This window comes from Falco rusticolus, chromosome 14, assembly GCF_015220075.1.
Source record: "Falco rusticolus isolate bFalRus1 chromosome 14, bFalRus1.pri, whole genome shotgun sequence".
Taxonomy (NCBI): Eukaryota; Metazoa; Chordata; class Aves; order Falconiformes; family Falconidae; genus Falco; species Falco rusticolus.
In genome coordinates, this window is record NC_051200.1 from 22,704,943 (window position 1) to 22,719,874 (window position 14,932).

Sequence of the window (14,932 nt, forward strand, 5' to 3'; positions counted from 1 at the left end):
TTAAAGCTCCTGCCGGGAGCAGGGGCTGGGTGTCCCAGGAGGGCCTGGGGACATCCCTGGGGAAGGGGCTGGAGAGGAGCACCTGTCCCAAGATCTCCGGGTCTGGCAGTGTCTGTGACACCTGAGACAGCAATGGCCTTTCTGGTTCCTCTCCTTCTCCTCTACCCAGCTGGAGGTTGTACATTTTATTAAAGTTCAGCTGTATGTGTATCTGGCCTAAAAATAAAGGCAAGTACGAGCCAGCTCTGTCAGCAGGAGAGGCTTAAACCTGACACCCGAGTGCTACGCTGGCCTCTCTCCTGGCCCCTCTCACCGCTCTGCTGTGCCGACCAGCCCTGGACTGGGTAAACTGGGAGCAGCGGAGGAGCGGACAGGGGGAGCACAGGCCATCCCAGCACCTTCCAGTGGTGAAGCCGTTAGGAGGGTCTTTCTCTTCACTGCAGGCTGTAGATAACATAGAAAACTGGGGCTTTTGTGCCTGAACAGGACTCCTCAGTAAAGAGGGAATGTGGGCAGCGCTAGGACGATGTTTTGGGGCGAAGGGGACACCTTTGTCCCCTGCTGAGTGACACCCAGGAGCCCAGCCTAGAGTAGGAGCTGGATTCACGCTTTCTGGTGGAGCTTGCTCACTAGGCTTTGGTGACCTCTCACAGTTTGTGTGCAGGAGGAAAACAGGCGGAAAAAAAGAATCTTTTGAGGTCCCGTGACTCATCTTTAGCTTTTTCTTTGAGACCTAAACCAGACCCCATCCACCCCCATGGTGTGGAGCTGGAGGTCCTTTACAGCCCAGCGCAGCGTGAGGGTGGCAGGGCTGACTCAGCGGTGAGGAATACTGTGTGACCTGGTTACTGGGGCACCTGCGGCACGGCCGCAGCGGCAGCTCTCGGGGCAGCTGTACTCGCACTTCCTTCTGATGGGGTGGTTGAGAAGGTCTTAATAAGTTACAAGGCGGGCTGCTGTTGAGCGAGTTCCCGGTAATGACACGAGAGTTGAGGGCTGGGGATTTGCAGCTGCCTGGGAAGATGGCACTTCCAGACCGAACCAGGACAGAACTCGTTTGGCCACATCTGGGAGCCGGGAGATCAAAGGGCCCAGCAGTGAGTCACGGCGGCGCGGTGAGGGGTGATGCTGGGACCAAGGGGGCTGGCAGCTGCCACCGGCGAGGCTGGTGAAACCCGGGAGACCTGTTGGTGCAGGGCAGGGCATCCTGCAGCCGGGCTGCAGGTAACCATCTGCAGGGATTTCTCCCTCCCCAGTTCCTAATGTTGGGATTAATCCTTCAAACCACAGCATTGCTTCCCTGGGGCGAGCCTGAGCCCCAGCCCCCCCGTGGGACCTGCTGGCAAGTGGGGTCGGTGCCCTAGGGCTGTCCCCTAGCTCTCCGTGGGGTCTCCGGGGATGGAGGCATAGCATCAGGGGCTGCTGGGGGCTGGGGAAGGGGCTTCCTAGGGACCTGGCCACAGCCGGGAGGTCCCCGCTGCCATTGTTTCCCAGGGCACGCGTGGGCTTTATTTTTGTGGAAGTCCTCAGGAAAATGGGTGAGGCTGGCTGCTCCTCTCCCTTGGTTCAGAGGTGGCCGTGGAGCCAAGGGGTCTGGGGACCCTTGGTGCTGGCTGGGTCGGGGTGCAGGAGCGTGGGCAGGTGGCTGATTTGAGGCTCCCAGTGTCAAACTGGGTTTGTGGGGTGCAAAGTTGCCCGGGATATCACTACTGGGGTGCAGGGAGGAAGGGGCTTCCTCTTGCCCAAGGACTAACCACAGGCTGTAACTTCATCTCTTGGCTGTTTGCTTTCAGTTCTTCGTTTTTCCGACCGGGCTGGAAAAGTGAGAGGTGGGAAGGGGGAAGGGTCTTCGGAAAACACTGGGGTTGGTATTGGGTCTGGTGGGCAGAGCCGCTCCCCCCCCCCCCTTCCCCTGCGCCCCCCAGCCCCGTATTGTGGAGGGCTGCAATTTGCCTCCTTTCTGTCCCGGCTGGGGATTAATCTGCATGACAATTAGTGGGGCTTGGGTTCCTTGGGCATATTCCTGCCGCTTTCCCTTCCAACTGGGCGCCCAGCCGTCGCCGCGTCCCCTGCCAAAGTAATTCTTTGCTTTGGAACTGGGAGGCGAAATCTCCTCCATCTTATTTCGGAGGGGTCAGGGAAGGAGCGGGAACCCTGCTGATCCAACCTTGTTCCCTTTTAACCTGCCTCCCCCCCTCCTGGCCCCCTGTCCTCCAGATGAGTGGGGCTGCAGCCAGGGCACCAGCATCCAAACCGAAGCGGGGAAACACGCGGGGCCGAGCGGGGAACCCGACTGGGTTGCGCTGGCTGGGTGAGCAGCTGCAGCATCTCGCCTCAGCCACGGGGCTCGTGCCGCTTCTGGTGCCGCCTGGCTTCAGCCATGCCTGCTGGGCTGCTGGGCTCTGCTTACTGTTTGCCCATTTCCTTGGGGGTTTGGGTGGCTTTTGGGGGGTGTGGCGGTTGCGGGTGCAGCATCCAGCTGCCAACCTCTGGCCAGGCAGGCACGGCGGGGGGCTCGTGGTGCGGGCAGGCAGAAGGTGAGCGCAGGCTGCCCACGCCTCGGCCCGCCGCCGCCCGCGCCTCATTGTCTCACTTCTCTCTCCATTCCTACGCCAATTAAAGAGCCGTGTTGCCATTCATGGCCCTTATGGTTTTGTTCAGTTGTCTGTCAGCTCTTGTCAAGCCCTGTCCCCTTCCCCTCCCCCGTTTTCAAAAACAAAACCCCTGACAAACCCCCCTTTGAATCCCCTCTTACCTCACTCCCAGCGTGGGGCCCCATTGACGGGGATGCCGGCGGCGGCGACGGGGAGACCGCTCCCCATGCTGCCTTTGTGGGCCGCCGGCAGCCCCCCGGCCCCCGGCCTCCCCACTTCTTGCCAGCATTAATTAGATAACCCTGCTCGTCTTTATTTCTCCGAGGGGAGGTGCGGGATGATATTACTTGAGGGAGAAAATATAGTGCTTTTTTTCCCCCCCCCCTTCACTCTTTATATTTTTTGGCCAAGCTCTTGGTTCCATCACTGGCCGAGTTGCTTATTGCACTGAGAAATAATGACTGCGCAGGGGGGAGCCCAGGGGAACCCCAGCGCTCCTTATTCTGTCCAAACGGCACCTGCACCCCGGGACGGCGCCGGCAGGAGCCTGGGGTCCCCGGAGCCGCACGCCACCGGCTGCGGAGAGTGCTGCAGGTGGCAGCAGCAGCCTGCGCCACTGCTCCGGCCCCAATTAAATTTCTCAAACTCGCTCATTTACCAGCTTTATTTATTTATTTATTTTCTAATACCCCCTCTCTTGCCGGGTTTGAATTAATATAATTTGTTTGCATGGTTTGGGTGCAACATCTGAACGCATGGGGTGCTGCGCGAAGGTGGGAAGATGGAACAGCACGTGGCTGCTCACATCAGCGCCTGGCTGCAAAGGCTTTGAGCCTTCCTCCTCTTCCTCCTCCTCGGGGCATTGGGGCAGTCAGCAGCCATCCCCCTTCAGTGGTGGTCGAGTGTCGGGAGGCAATCCTGGCTGAGCCTGTGAGGTGACAAAGGAAAATCTTTGCCTTTTGGTGGGTGCTGCCACCTGCCTTTGGCAGCACCCAGCCCTGTTGCCGTGGCAGGCTGGGGGTCCCCGTCAGCACCCACCACCAGCAGGTGCCTGGGCAGGGTGCTGGGAGGTGGTAAAAGCCTCAAGCTCCCCATCCTGCTTGAGAGGGTGTATTGACAGTGTGCAGGGGGCACCCAGTGGCTCAAGGTCTGGAACGGGTACCCCTCTCCGGCGAGCCCCGGCATGGCCACTAGTTTCTGCAGTGGCTCTGCTATCGCTGGGGCATGCTTTGGCCTCTGTGGGGTAAAGCCCAAAGCCACCCAACCTCTTCTAGGTGTTTGTGGGTGGCCCATGGGCCGCAGTTGGGATGGGGCAGGAGGAGAGGCAGCTGGAAAGGCAGACTTGACAGTCCCTGCCATGAGAGGGGATGGCAGAGCTTTCTCCCCAGGTTCCCTGCCTGGCTGGGTGCTTTGGTGTCCACCTGTGGTCAGCCAGTGCCATGGGTCTCCATCGCCCGTCCTCCTTGGGGCCAGTGGGGGGGTCTTTGGCTCAGATGCTTTCCCGTGGCCCGTACCTTCGCCACGCTTTGATTACCTGGACGGCTCAGGGAGAAAGCCCTTCTGTGGCACAGGAGGGCTCCAGAGCAGTGGGGCTGGCCATGGGGCTGGGGCAGTTGCTGGCTGCAATGGGAGGCGCCGGCCATGGGCGCCGAGTTATGGCCCGTGCCTGTGCTGCTTTCCTGAAGCCTGGCTGCTGCCCTGTTCTCTGCAGCATCTTTGGTGGCTGGAGCCGACTTCTGCTCGGTTTCTTCTTGCTTCGTACTAACCATGGTGTCACCGCTGCTGGAACTGCCGGGTCCAAAAGCCCTCGACAGCAGGGCAGGCTGACCCGCAGGAGGGCTGGCGTAGAGGGCAGAGCAGAGCCATGGGGATCGTCCTTTTGCCCTGGTGGCCTCTTTAGCCTCTGCTAGTTGTCCCTCATGTACACCTCCCCTGCTGTGGCATCTGGTGCGGGGACACTGAAGGCATAATCTGTACAGAGGGGCAGTGTTGCTGCTCGGTGGGTGGCTTTTTTGGCTGAAGGGCACCTCTGCTAGTGGATGCTAGCATGCTGGGGTGTAGTAGCAGGTGAGGTGTGCAGCTGGCCCTTGCTGTTGCTCTGGACTCCTCCCCAAGGAGAAGGGGTCTGGGCTGAAGGAGGGAGACGAGCCCCTTCTGCAGGCTGCAGGTTTGTAGTTGTCACCTGGATCTTCCTGGCTTCCCATTGCAGGAAGACGCTGCAGGTAATGTGTGTTGTCACGATAAAATAGGTTGGTCATTGGAGTTATAGCAGTGCCTGTGGAACTTGCGAACAGAGCTCAAAGAGCCACGATGGGATCTCTCCTGCTTCCCGCCTGGTGTGGGCAGCTCCGCATGGGTTAAGCGAGATGCTCTCCTGGCCTCCAGTGACTGAAGCTGGTTAGGGAGAGTTACGGTGCAAAGCATTGACTGTGAGGCTCGTGGTTACCAAACCTCCGTGCAAAGCATTGGAGCGGCCTCCTGGCATGGCCAAAGCCACTGGCTTCCCTGTGGAGACACAGGGAGCCAGGTCTGGGCTGGCACTTGAGTGTGGACTCACCTGCGCCGTCTGAGCATCACACCTCTTTGGGCAGAAAGAGGGGTGTTTTGGTTTCATTGCCCCCATGGCTGGTGTTTACGTGCCTTCTGCTTAATTGGAACCCCAGCTTGACCGTGACCCAGAGCCACTCATGGTGCAGAGCTTGCTGGGGTGCCTGCGCCGGCATGGCACTGCCTTGAGCATCTCTTAGCTCCATCTCAAAAAATGGCATCCCTGTTATCCGGGGAGGGAGGTCACTTTTGGGTGGGTGAGTGGGTGTTTTTACCAGCCGGTGACGAGCCTTACAGCTGGCATTAAAGCAACAAAGGGTTTTTGGGGAGCAGCGGAGTTAGAAAATGGCATCCCCGTGCTGGGGGGGGTTGGGGTGTGGGTTGCCATGGCGACTCGTTTATGCCTCACTGATGCATCGTGTAAATCCGTTTGGAAACGAGAAGGGCCTTTTGTCTTTGGGAGGGTTGAATGGGCCTCATTAAACCCAAGATGTGGAAAAAGGGCCTTAGAGTGTACCCAGGAGGGGGATGGGATGGGACGAGATGGGCCCGTGGGGCTCAGCAGAGGCGGTTCCCCCTGCCTGGGGGCAGAAAGGGAAGCTGGGGGGGCTACAAGGTGCCGTAAATAGCTGGAAAGTGTCTTTTTGAGGGAGGCCAAAGGAGTGAAGGAGATTGGAGGCAGTTACCAGAAAGAGTTACCTGAAATTGCCGTGTTCTGTGCTGGCCACCTCGGCTCCAAAAGAATGCAGCAGAAATAGAAGAGGTCTGCAGAAGGGCAATGAAAATAATTATACATAGATCAGCAGGGGGAAAAAAAAAGATCGAAGTCTCTTTTTAAAGGAGGCTAATAATAGAAGATCACATAAAAGAAGTGGGATCTAAAAGTGTGGGGATTCGCGTGCTTCTATTTACCCTCTCTTGCAGTGATGAGTAACTCAACTGAACGAGCAAGAAGGAGACAGATACAGATGGGAGGCAGAGGAGAGCGGGGAACCTTTTTATTCAAGCTGTAATTAACTTCCTTCCGCGAGTTATCTTTGTTCCCAGGAATTTAACAGGAGTCAAAAAGGAGAAAAAGGGTCCTCTGCCTCAGGGTGCTGGCACCGCTCTGGGACAGGGCTGTGGCTGCTGCTGGTGTACTGGGATGGTGTGCTGGGATGCGGTGGGCCATTGGGTTAAGTACGTAATTACTCTGTTTTGTCCTCAGCTCTTGAATGGTGAAGTGAGTTGGGTGGTGGGCTGTGGTGTCCTGCAGGGCTGGCCAGGGACCCCCACTGATGTGCCAGCATGTGCGGGCAGCCCTGCTGGGGGTATCGTAGGGAAAACCTGTTCCTGTCACCATGGAACGGGATGTCTGATGTCTCATTTGAGCTCAGGGGGGACCATGCAGTTGTCCCTGTCTGATGCTGCTGCTTGACTTCAGCCACGGTACTGAGCAAGGTCCCAGTATTTGCTGCTAACCCCCTGATGTCTCGTGTGTGGTGGCAGTACAGGTTTTGGCAAGTGCAGAGGTGGCTGGCATCACCGGAGGGGCTTTGGAGCGATGGTCAGACTGAGCTCTGGAGGGACCCTCTGATGGCTGGAGCGTGACCTGGCTCTGTGGCACCAGGGGATCTGGAGGTCTCCTCCGGGGATTTCTCCTAGCTGTTAGCCAAGTGTCCTGGGCAGAGAGTCCCCTGTGCCTGGCAGCTGCCATGAAACAACGATGCTGTGCCCTAGAAAAGCAAACAAGAATAAGGCAGAGAGGCAGGCACTTTATTGTGTGTGTGCAGTTGGGCACTGGCAGCGCTCTCGCAGGTTTCGGAAGTGTTTGTCAGGAGTACGTGCCCAGTTTGTACAGGGAGTTTTGGCTTTCAAACTGGGTTTCTGTAGTTGCAGTGGCTCGCAGGAGCTGTGGTCCTGCTGGAAGGACCCGTACGCTCTCTTGGTAGGAGAGCGGTGCCAGCCTGCTCTCCAACTGACCAGGCACCAGGAAAGCGCATGGCTCCTGCATACTAGAAAATGCCACATGCACCTCGGTTATCACTGCCCTCCCCTCACAGCGCCGCGCTTTGCTGGGCATCAGCAGCCTTCCTGCAGCCTTCGCTGCCAGAAGGAGATGTCCTCTTGTAAGATAGAGTTATTTTTGGATTTCTTTGAAGAAAACAGCATTTAGCATATGTCGTCTTGTATGTATGTCAACGTTAATGCTTTAGAGCATCTCTTCCAAGGAGGAGACTGTTGTTAGATGTTGTTCTGTTTTCTGCAAAGTCTACAGTAAGGTGAGGTACATCGTGTTTCTTGGGCATGGAGGAGGGTGATGCTGCCCCAAAGATTTTGCAGTTCATGTGGTGCAAGGAATGCCTGGGCTTGGGGGGAGAGAGGTTGTTGGAAAGTGCATCAACCCATTCTTTTTAAAAAAATTAGATTTTCAGGCAATTTACTGCTCGTGCTCTCCCTGAGGAATAGCTGAAGGACTGCTAGCATGTTTGTAAAGGTGCTGATATCGTATCTGCAGGACACTTGTGTCTGCAGCTATTGCTGTGAACGTGTTAGCTTGTCCATGTTTAACTCTGACCCAGCCTGCTAGCCCAAGCGTGCCTGCATGGAGAAGAGGAGCCGGCATGGTGTGTGCATCTGGAGGAGTGAGGTATCATTCCCAGCACGAGTCCTGAGCTTGCTCTGACCAAACTCACATGGTTTTCCATTTTACCCCATGTTCCTAGGCTTGTTGATCCTCGAGCAGCAGCGGGATGGCGCAGGTCATCCCTGTGCGATGCCCACTGGGATGTGCCGGTTGCAGGAGCGCCACTGCTGCCCGAGATCCTCAGTGTGGCTGGTGCATGTGGGCCAGCCCGGATAGCTGTGGTCTTGTGATCTGGCAAGCAGTTTGCCGGGAGCCCTGCCACCCTCCCACATAGCTGCTCTTCCTCGGAGGTGAGGCGTGAGCTTCTCAGCTGCCCGTGGAAGGATGGCATCTCTCTGCTGGCGGTGGCACCGGGGTCCCCGGGCACCCTCAGTGTGCGGAGCTGTCGGGTGGGTCTGTGCCCAGCCACGTCGGGGTGGAACTGAAGGAGAAGTTGGCACCGTGGGGCTGGTCTGTGCTTGCCCGGGGACTGTGCCGGTGCTGTGGGGCAGCTTGACCTCCTGCCTAGGCACAGCCCAGGGGTGTGAGGGCTGCAGCCCCTGCCTGGACCCAGGGCAGGCCTTCTGCATATTTCAAGGGATTACAACCTCTTAACCGCCCGCTCTCCCCCTGCCAGCAAACTGCCTCCGTGCTGCCAGGGCGGCTGCCTCTGATAGCAGGCACTGGCCAAGTGCGTGGCCCTTCCAGCAGGTTCCACTTGTAGCCCTTGGGTCACTCCATCAGGCCCCACTGGTGCTTTTGGGACCCCTGAAGGGAGCCTAGCCTTCTGTGCTGTAGAGAGGGGGGGCTGCCTGCTTCGCAGGGGGTTGGGGGCCCCTCCCTGGTGGCCCCCCAACTTGGGGCAGGGGGAGAGGCTGCTCTTTAATCCCTTCTCTCTGCTCCGGCATCCCGCTGCCAACAGAGCTCCCCTTGTTTACCCAACTCGGAGGAATTGGTTTACAAGGCTCACAAATACCCTTTTCACCTTTCCCATCAGAAAACACCTCCCGAAACAATGAGGAAATTGGACGCTGCCATCTGATCGCTCCCAAGGAACCTGCGGGGCCGGGAGCTGGAGGCCGGGGGTGCAGCAGCGGGGATGCCTGGCTGGGATGTTCCTTGGCGGGTGGGCAGCCGCAGGTGCCACCCCAAAATCACCTTGAGGGGCTTTAAGTTGCTGCTAACTGTTGGAGGCTGGTGCTCCCCACCTGGCACACTGCTCAGCTGGCTGCAGTTTGCAGCAGGGGCAAAAAAAGATAGATATATATATATATATTTAAGCTTTAATGGCTATAGTTAATCTTTCCCACCACCTTTGACATCGGGAGAAAGGATGCTTGTCTGTGAGCTCCTAACTGGTGATAGTACTGATGCTAAATAAATAAAACTAGAGCTACCATCCTCATCCTCCTCCTAAGTGGTGGGGGAAGCAGAGTGGTTTGGGGGAGACACCGTGGCTGGTTGGGGTGCACCCAGCACCCACTGGTTGCCTTCCACAGCAAAGCTCCAGCACATGCCATGCAGGATTAGCCCTGAAAGTGCTGAGCAGCCACTGGTGGTGGGTCACTGTGCATCCCATTGCATGGGGCAGGCCGGGCAGGGGCTTGCTGGGGCAGGTGGTGGGCAGGGAGCTGCTCGTGTCCCAGGAATGGGATCAGAAACTGGGGTTTTGGGAGGTTACTGCTTGGAGCAGCAGGTTGTCCTTGGTGCCCTGCCACGCTGCTGGACCTGGATTCGAGTTGTCTAATAGAGTGTGTGTCTGGGGCTGTGTCCCGCGGCCTGTTTTTGTACGGGTGTCAGTCTTAGTTTCAGCATTAAGGTTGATTTGAATTTTTATTTTTTCTTTCTTTCCCCCTCCGCACCTTAAAACGGGGAAATCAAACTGTAATGTGTGGAGGATACAGCAGATCCTGCCCCCCCGCCCTGAAATTACAGTGTGTACTCTGAGGGCACGATGAATTTCCCTATTAATTTAAAAGGAGATCTGTTCATTCCTCCCAGTTAAGATAAATTTGAAGATGTGTCCTTGTAAAGACAAGTCAAGACTGTAATTCTTTTTTGCCTTCAATGGTCCTTCTGAAGTAAAATTTCTCATGCTCGGAACTTGCTGTAATACTGCGTACAGGCAACTTGTGACAATTTTTGGGTGCTTTTATTTCCTCTGCTGTTCTTGCGATAAATGTTGCTTTTCACCTTCTGTATTTTAAAGGAGAATTTCCTGGAGAGACGGATTCTTGTGTGATGGGAACTGTTGTCAGTCTTCCCTAGGATGGTCATCATAAGCTGTTGCTTGTGACAAAGCAGATTTTTTTTTGGGGGGGGGAAAAGGGAAACCTCCATGTGTGGTTAAGAGCCCAAAGAGCAGCGAGAGGGGTTTCGAAGGCATATGCGTTGGGGGTTTATCTCCACCGCTTATGCTGCCTGGACTGTCAGCTGGGAAAGAGCCCTACTTGTAGAGAGGAGAGGGAGGACGCTAAGGGGGAAATGGAGGAGAAAAAAATCAGGGAAATCGGAGGTGCAAAGGGTAAAAGACATGTGTGCGGGCAGGTGTGCAGCTGAGGGGGCGCAGTGGTGGGAGGACCACCCCAAAAAGCCCCGTGCAGCATTGCAGCTGTGTGCCGTGAAGGGCTGTCGGCTTTGGCTGGTAGTCTGTCTTGCTTGGTGTTGGTGTTGGGAGATCTGGAAGAGGTTCCTGGGCTGATTCCCAGGCAGAAGCTGTGTGCTTCCGAAGCGGAGACTGAGTGTTCGTAGAAGAAATGCGTCTCGTCATTTTATCCTTGAAACAAATAACCATAGGCCACCTTTCTGAGTTTTCTAGGATGAAGGAGTGCCAGCAGGATGTGGTGCTGGGATGTTCTCAACTGCCTTGATTGCTTTATGGCCTCTCCCCTGGTTAAAACTCAGCTTGACCTGGTGCCAGCCAGCCATGCCGTCAGCGCAGGCTGGTGTCGCGTGGACTGGTTGGTTTGCAGGTGTTGGGCAAGGCTTTGGCCAAGGAGGTGTGATAGGTCCTGCTGGTATGGAGATGGTGGATGGATAGGAGCCTTCTCCTCCTGCTCCGGCGTTGCAAGACATCTGCTTGACTTGTTTGTGGCTTCCTGTTTGGCATCTTCTGGGCAGGAGGGAGCTGGCAGGAGGGGCTGGAGGAGGGAATTTGAGTCACTTGGGAGTCCTGTGCCAGAACCTCTGACTCAGCCCAGCCGTGGAGAAACGAATGTGGGATCCAGCTGCCTCTCAGGGTGGGAACCCGTGAGCGAGCGTGCAAGTGTGCACTTGTGCCGCATGTCTGCGGGCTGGCGCGGGGTGGGGAGGGAGGGGCAGGGGCTCCTTTGCATCTCCTGCTGCACGGCTCCTGGGATTGCGTCAGGGCTCCGGCTGTGGGTGGGGGAAGCCTTTATCGCTCCCAAGGCTTTGGAAGCCGTGTGCTGGCCAGGGGCCAGCTGACCTACTTGGTAGCATTCAGGCAAAGTGCGTGGCTCACCTGCCGGCAGCGCCGGGATCGGAGCCGGGCTCCTCCGTGCCAGCAGCACGCTGCAGCATCCCACCTGCACCGAGTTTCCTGCTCTTCCATCAGGCTGCTGCGTCGCCTCCTTCCAGAAGTCACGATTTTTACAAAACTTAATCACTCCCACAAGCTTGCGTGGCAAAGGCACAGCCACTCTGCCGGCGGTGCTGGGTTTAGGATGATCCCGACTGTCCCCGCCGTGCCCGATGCCCCGTGGTGCTGCTTTGGGTACCGCCGGAGCCGGCGTGGTGGAGGGGGCAGAGCCGCAGCCAGGCATGGGGCAGATAACCCACCTGAACTCAGCTCATGGTTGAGGGGGATCATACCCACTGCCCCTCTGCCTTGCCTCCTCTGCTGCGGCTGCCCCCTCCGACCCGACGAGCTGACGGAGAGGGGCAGTCAATGTCTGTCTGTCTGTCCGTCCTGCCCATCCCTCCCGCTGTTACAGCTGGCACCGATCTCTGGAGCCATTGCCAAGGGCATCGGGGTGTGCGTGGGCTCAGGCTGTGCCTGCCTGCTCCCAGCCTGGCCGGCTGGCGTGCAGAGCTGCCGGGGCTCCTGCAGCCAGAGGCCTGGAGCCTGGGCTGCTCAGCGCTGGTGTCAGCTCTGTGGCTTCTTGCTAAGACTTGTACCAGAGCCACGGAGCAGGTTGGTCCTGTGTATTTGATCTTCCTTCTGTGGTGCCTGCAGCCCCAGCCGGCACAGCTGGCTGGTGGAGAAGCTGTCCTGTCCCCCCATCCAAGTGCCAGGGTGGGATGGGGCAGGGCCCGGCCATGTCTGAGAGCGGGAAGGGAAAGCCGCGGATGTGCAGCCTGCCAAAACACATGCTTCGGTTTTCGCCGTGCCCAAATTACATGAGGGAGTTGCAGGAGAGATAACTCTGCGGGAGCATCCATTCAACCTTATCTTCCATCAAGAACGTGCTACGTTGCCTACATCAAAGTAGATGATCTGCTGCTTCCCTCCTTGTTGCCCTAATCCTCTACTTCACACTGAAAAAAAAATAAAATCAGAGTGTTGCTCCACAATAATGAAATCTGAATGCTAATTATCAGCATATTGCCTTCCTTCCCTTTGCAATGCCCTGCCTTCCAGCCCCAAATAGCTTTCCTCCCTCCTTGCTCCTCTCCATCCGGTCCTCCCACGCTCCTGGGCACGCTGTTGAGCCTGGCTTGGTGGAAGTTGTCCTGCAGGATGCTTCCCTCCCTTCCATTTAAGGACAGGAGTTCCTCGGGGAGCCGGGGCGTGGAAGGGATCCCTCCCTGCACCCCATTGTCAGGACTTCTCCCCATACCTAATTATTGCCTGTCCCTGCAGGAAGCTCCTTGCCTGGCCGTCGGGCAGAGCCACGACGTCTCCAGCCCGCTCCACAGCCCTTTGTGGGAAGACTCCATTCCCTTTCGGGTGCCAGGCTTGGGGCTGGGAAGGGCGCTCGCCCTTGTTGTGGTGGGAGGGCTGGGGAGTGGCACCGAGCCAAGCAGGCCCCTGTTTTTGTCGGTGGGAGCCTGATCTGGCTCCTTGCGTGTGCAGCGGTGGTGAAGGAAGAGGAGGACTTTATTCTGGTGTCAGAAAACATCCTGCAGAGGGAAAGCGGTGGAGTTTAAGCATGACATAAATGGTGTGAGAGTGGGGCTCTGCACGGGGTGGGACGGGCTCCGCTGTGTGGCTAACCTCTCGCCCTCCTCTCTTCCAGGTTCATGACTGGGAAGGGGCTGGTCATCTACCCGGAGATTGGGGATAAACTGGACATTATCTGCCCCAAGGCAGAGCCGTCCAAGCCTTACGAGTACTACAAGCTGTACCTGGTAAAGAAAGACCAGGCAGATGCCTGCAGCACCGTCATGGACCCCAACGTGCTAGTGACGTGCAATCGGCCGGAGCAGGAGATCCGCTTCACCATCAAGTTTCAGGAGTTCAGCCCCAACTACATGGGCCTGGAGTTCAAGCGGCAGCAGGATTACTTCATCACATGTGAGTCGCCCTCCTCTTCCTCACTGCCGTCCCTGGCTCAGGGGGGCCGTGGGGGCCTGGAGAGTGTCGCCAGGCGCTTGTTCACAACTTGGCCAGTGCAGAGAGCTGACACGTACGGAAAATATTTCCTGCTGGATGGGAGAAAGGGGAGGAATGTGTCACTGGCCAAGCGGGTCACCAGCCCGTATCTGGCTGCAGTGCTGTGTCCCCTGCCCTGCCTGCAGCCGGGAGCGGGAGCAGGAGCATGCCCCCCGGCCGGGGTCAGCCCTGGCAAGGAGGGGCAGCCTGTGTCTGGAGCACCATCACACCCGGAGCTTCATTTTCGCTGCCGTCTTTGCTGGAGGTGTTGCAGGGCATTTCTTGCAGGGCTTTGCCCTGCATCTGGGGAGCTCCTGGTGGGATCAGTCAGGATCAGGAGGAGCGGTGTCTGAGGAGATGCTCGTCCTCCTCCCTGGGAAGCCACCGGCGGTGCTCAGTGCTTGCTGTGGTCTAAATGGCTGTAAAATTCTGCACACTGGCCTGTTCCTCTTGTTTCTTGGAATACCATGGCTTTATGGAGTGGAGAGGGAAGGAGGGCTGGATTTTCTTGGAGCCGGTGGTCCGAGTGTGCAGGGGACCATTGCCCAGGGATGTCTCTGCCTGTGCCAGCTCCGGTGCAGATGGAGGGAGGACACCGGGGAGCTCGGCCGTCCCTCGGCAGCACTGGGCTGGGCAGTGCCTGCCAGCTCGCGCTTCCCTGGCTCATCTTCTCAGCCTCGCTCAGCACATCGCGTGTGAACCCGCGGCGGAGCAACCGGCAAAGGGCACGGTGGCCATGCGGCTCATCTCTCCCCTGGCCGTCACATGCCGTGGGCTCGCCGGCAGGCGGCTGGGTGCAGAGGTCAGCTGCCCACGTGGGAGGTGAGCGCTGAGCTGTGGGAGCTGGTGCTTTCCAGTCGGTAAACAATGTATTTTTAGCCCGAAATCTTCACCCTCGGAGGGGTGGCGAGGATGTTGTGGGCAGCGGGGGGCAGGAGGTGCTCTGTCGTAGCACGGTGCTGTGGTGATTTGAGCAAACCCGGTGCACAGAAAGCAGCCGGGATGTGCTCCGGCAGGTCAGCCCTGAGCCCACCCTTGCTTCCTTTGTGGTAAATTTTGCTTAGTGCTTCTTAGCGTGTGGCTGAGTGCAGGGTAGTGACAAAGGGGCTGGCAGGGGTTTCTGGTTGCCTGCGCCTGGCACCACGTGTCTGTAGGAGGGGTGATGGGTGGGGAGGACCTGGTGCAACAACCCACTCAGCCGGCTCAGCATGGTGGTGGTGCCAGCAGAGACCGCGGGCTGCACAGGGCTGAGTCACTGTTTGACGGGGCCGGTCTCTCTCGAGAGCTGCCATCACTTGGTCATCCTTGCTGCCCGGATCTGAGGCCGTCTATCCAGTGTCACTTGGGGGGCACAGGTGGGGTCACCAGCTTTGCAGCTGTCGGGGGTGCAGGAAAACCCTGGCTGCAAGCCCAGGTGCCCCGGGGATGGGCTGGGGATGCCAAAAGCCCTGGCATAGCTCCTCGGCAGGCTCCTGTCTCCCTCACCGTGAGTAGCTGTGGCTGGTACCAGCCTGGTGGCTCTGGGACCCAAAAGGTCAGTCCGTCTGCTGTCCCTCAGCTGAGGCAAAGCTTTCCCTGCAGTGTGGGCAAAGAGGGGGGAGAAGGGGCTAAGAGCACAGCCGTGAGTCTGCC

At 57.8% G+C, this 14,932-nt stretch overlaps 1 protein-coding gene across 1 annotated transcript in view; it reads left to right on the forward strand.

Moving 5' to 3' along the window:
• EFNB1 (ephrin B1) overlaps window positions 1-14,932 on the forward strand; it is a 54,784-nt gene that overhangs the window by 17,947 nt on the left and 21,905 nt on the right. The window contains exon 2 of the mRNA XM_037408311.1: window positions 12,945-13,222. Coding sequence (XP_037264208.1) covers window positions 12,945-13,222 — 278 coding nt within the window. The remainder of the gene's footprint in view (window positions 1-12,944; window positions 13,223-14,932) is intronic.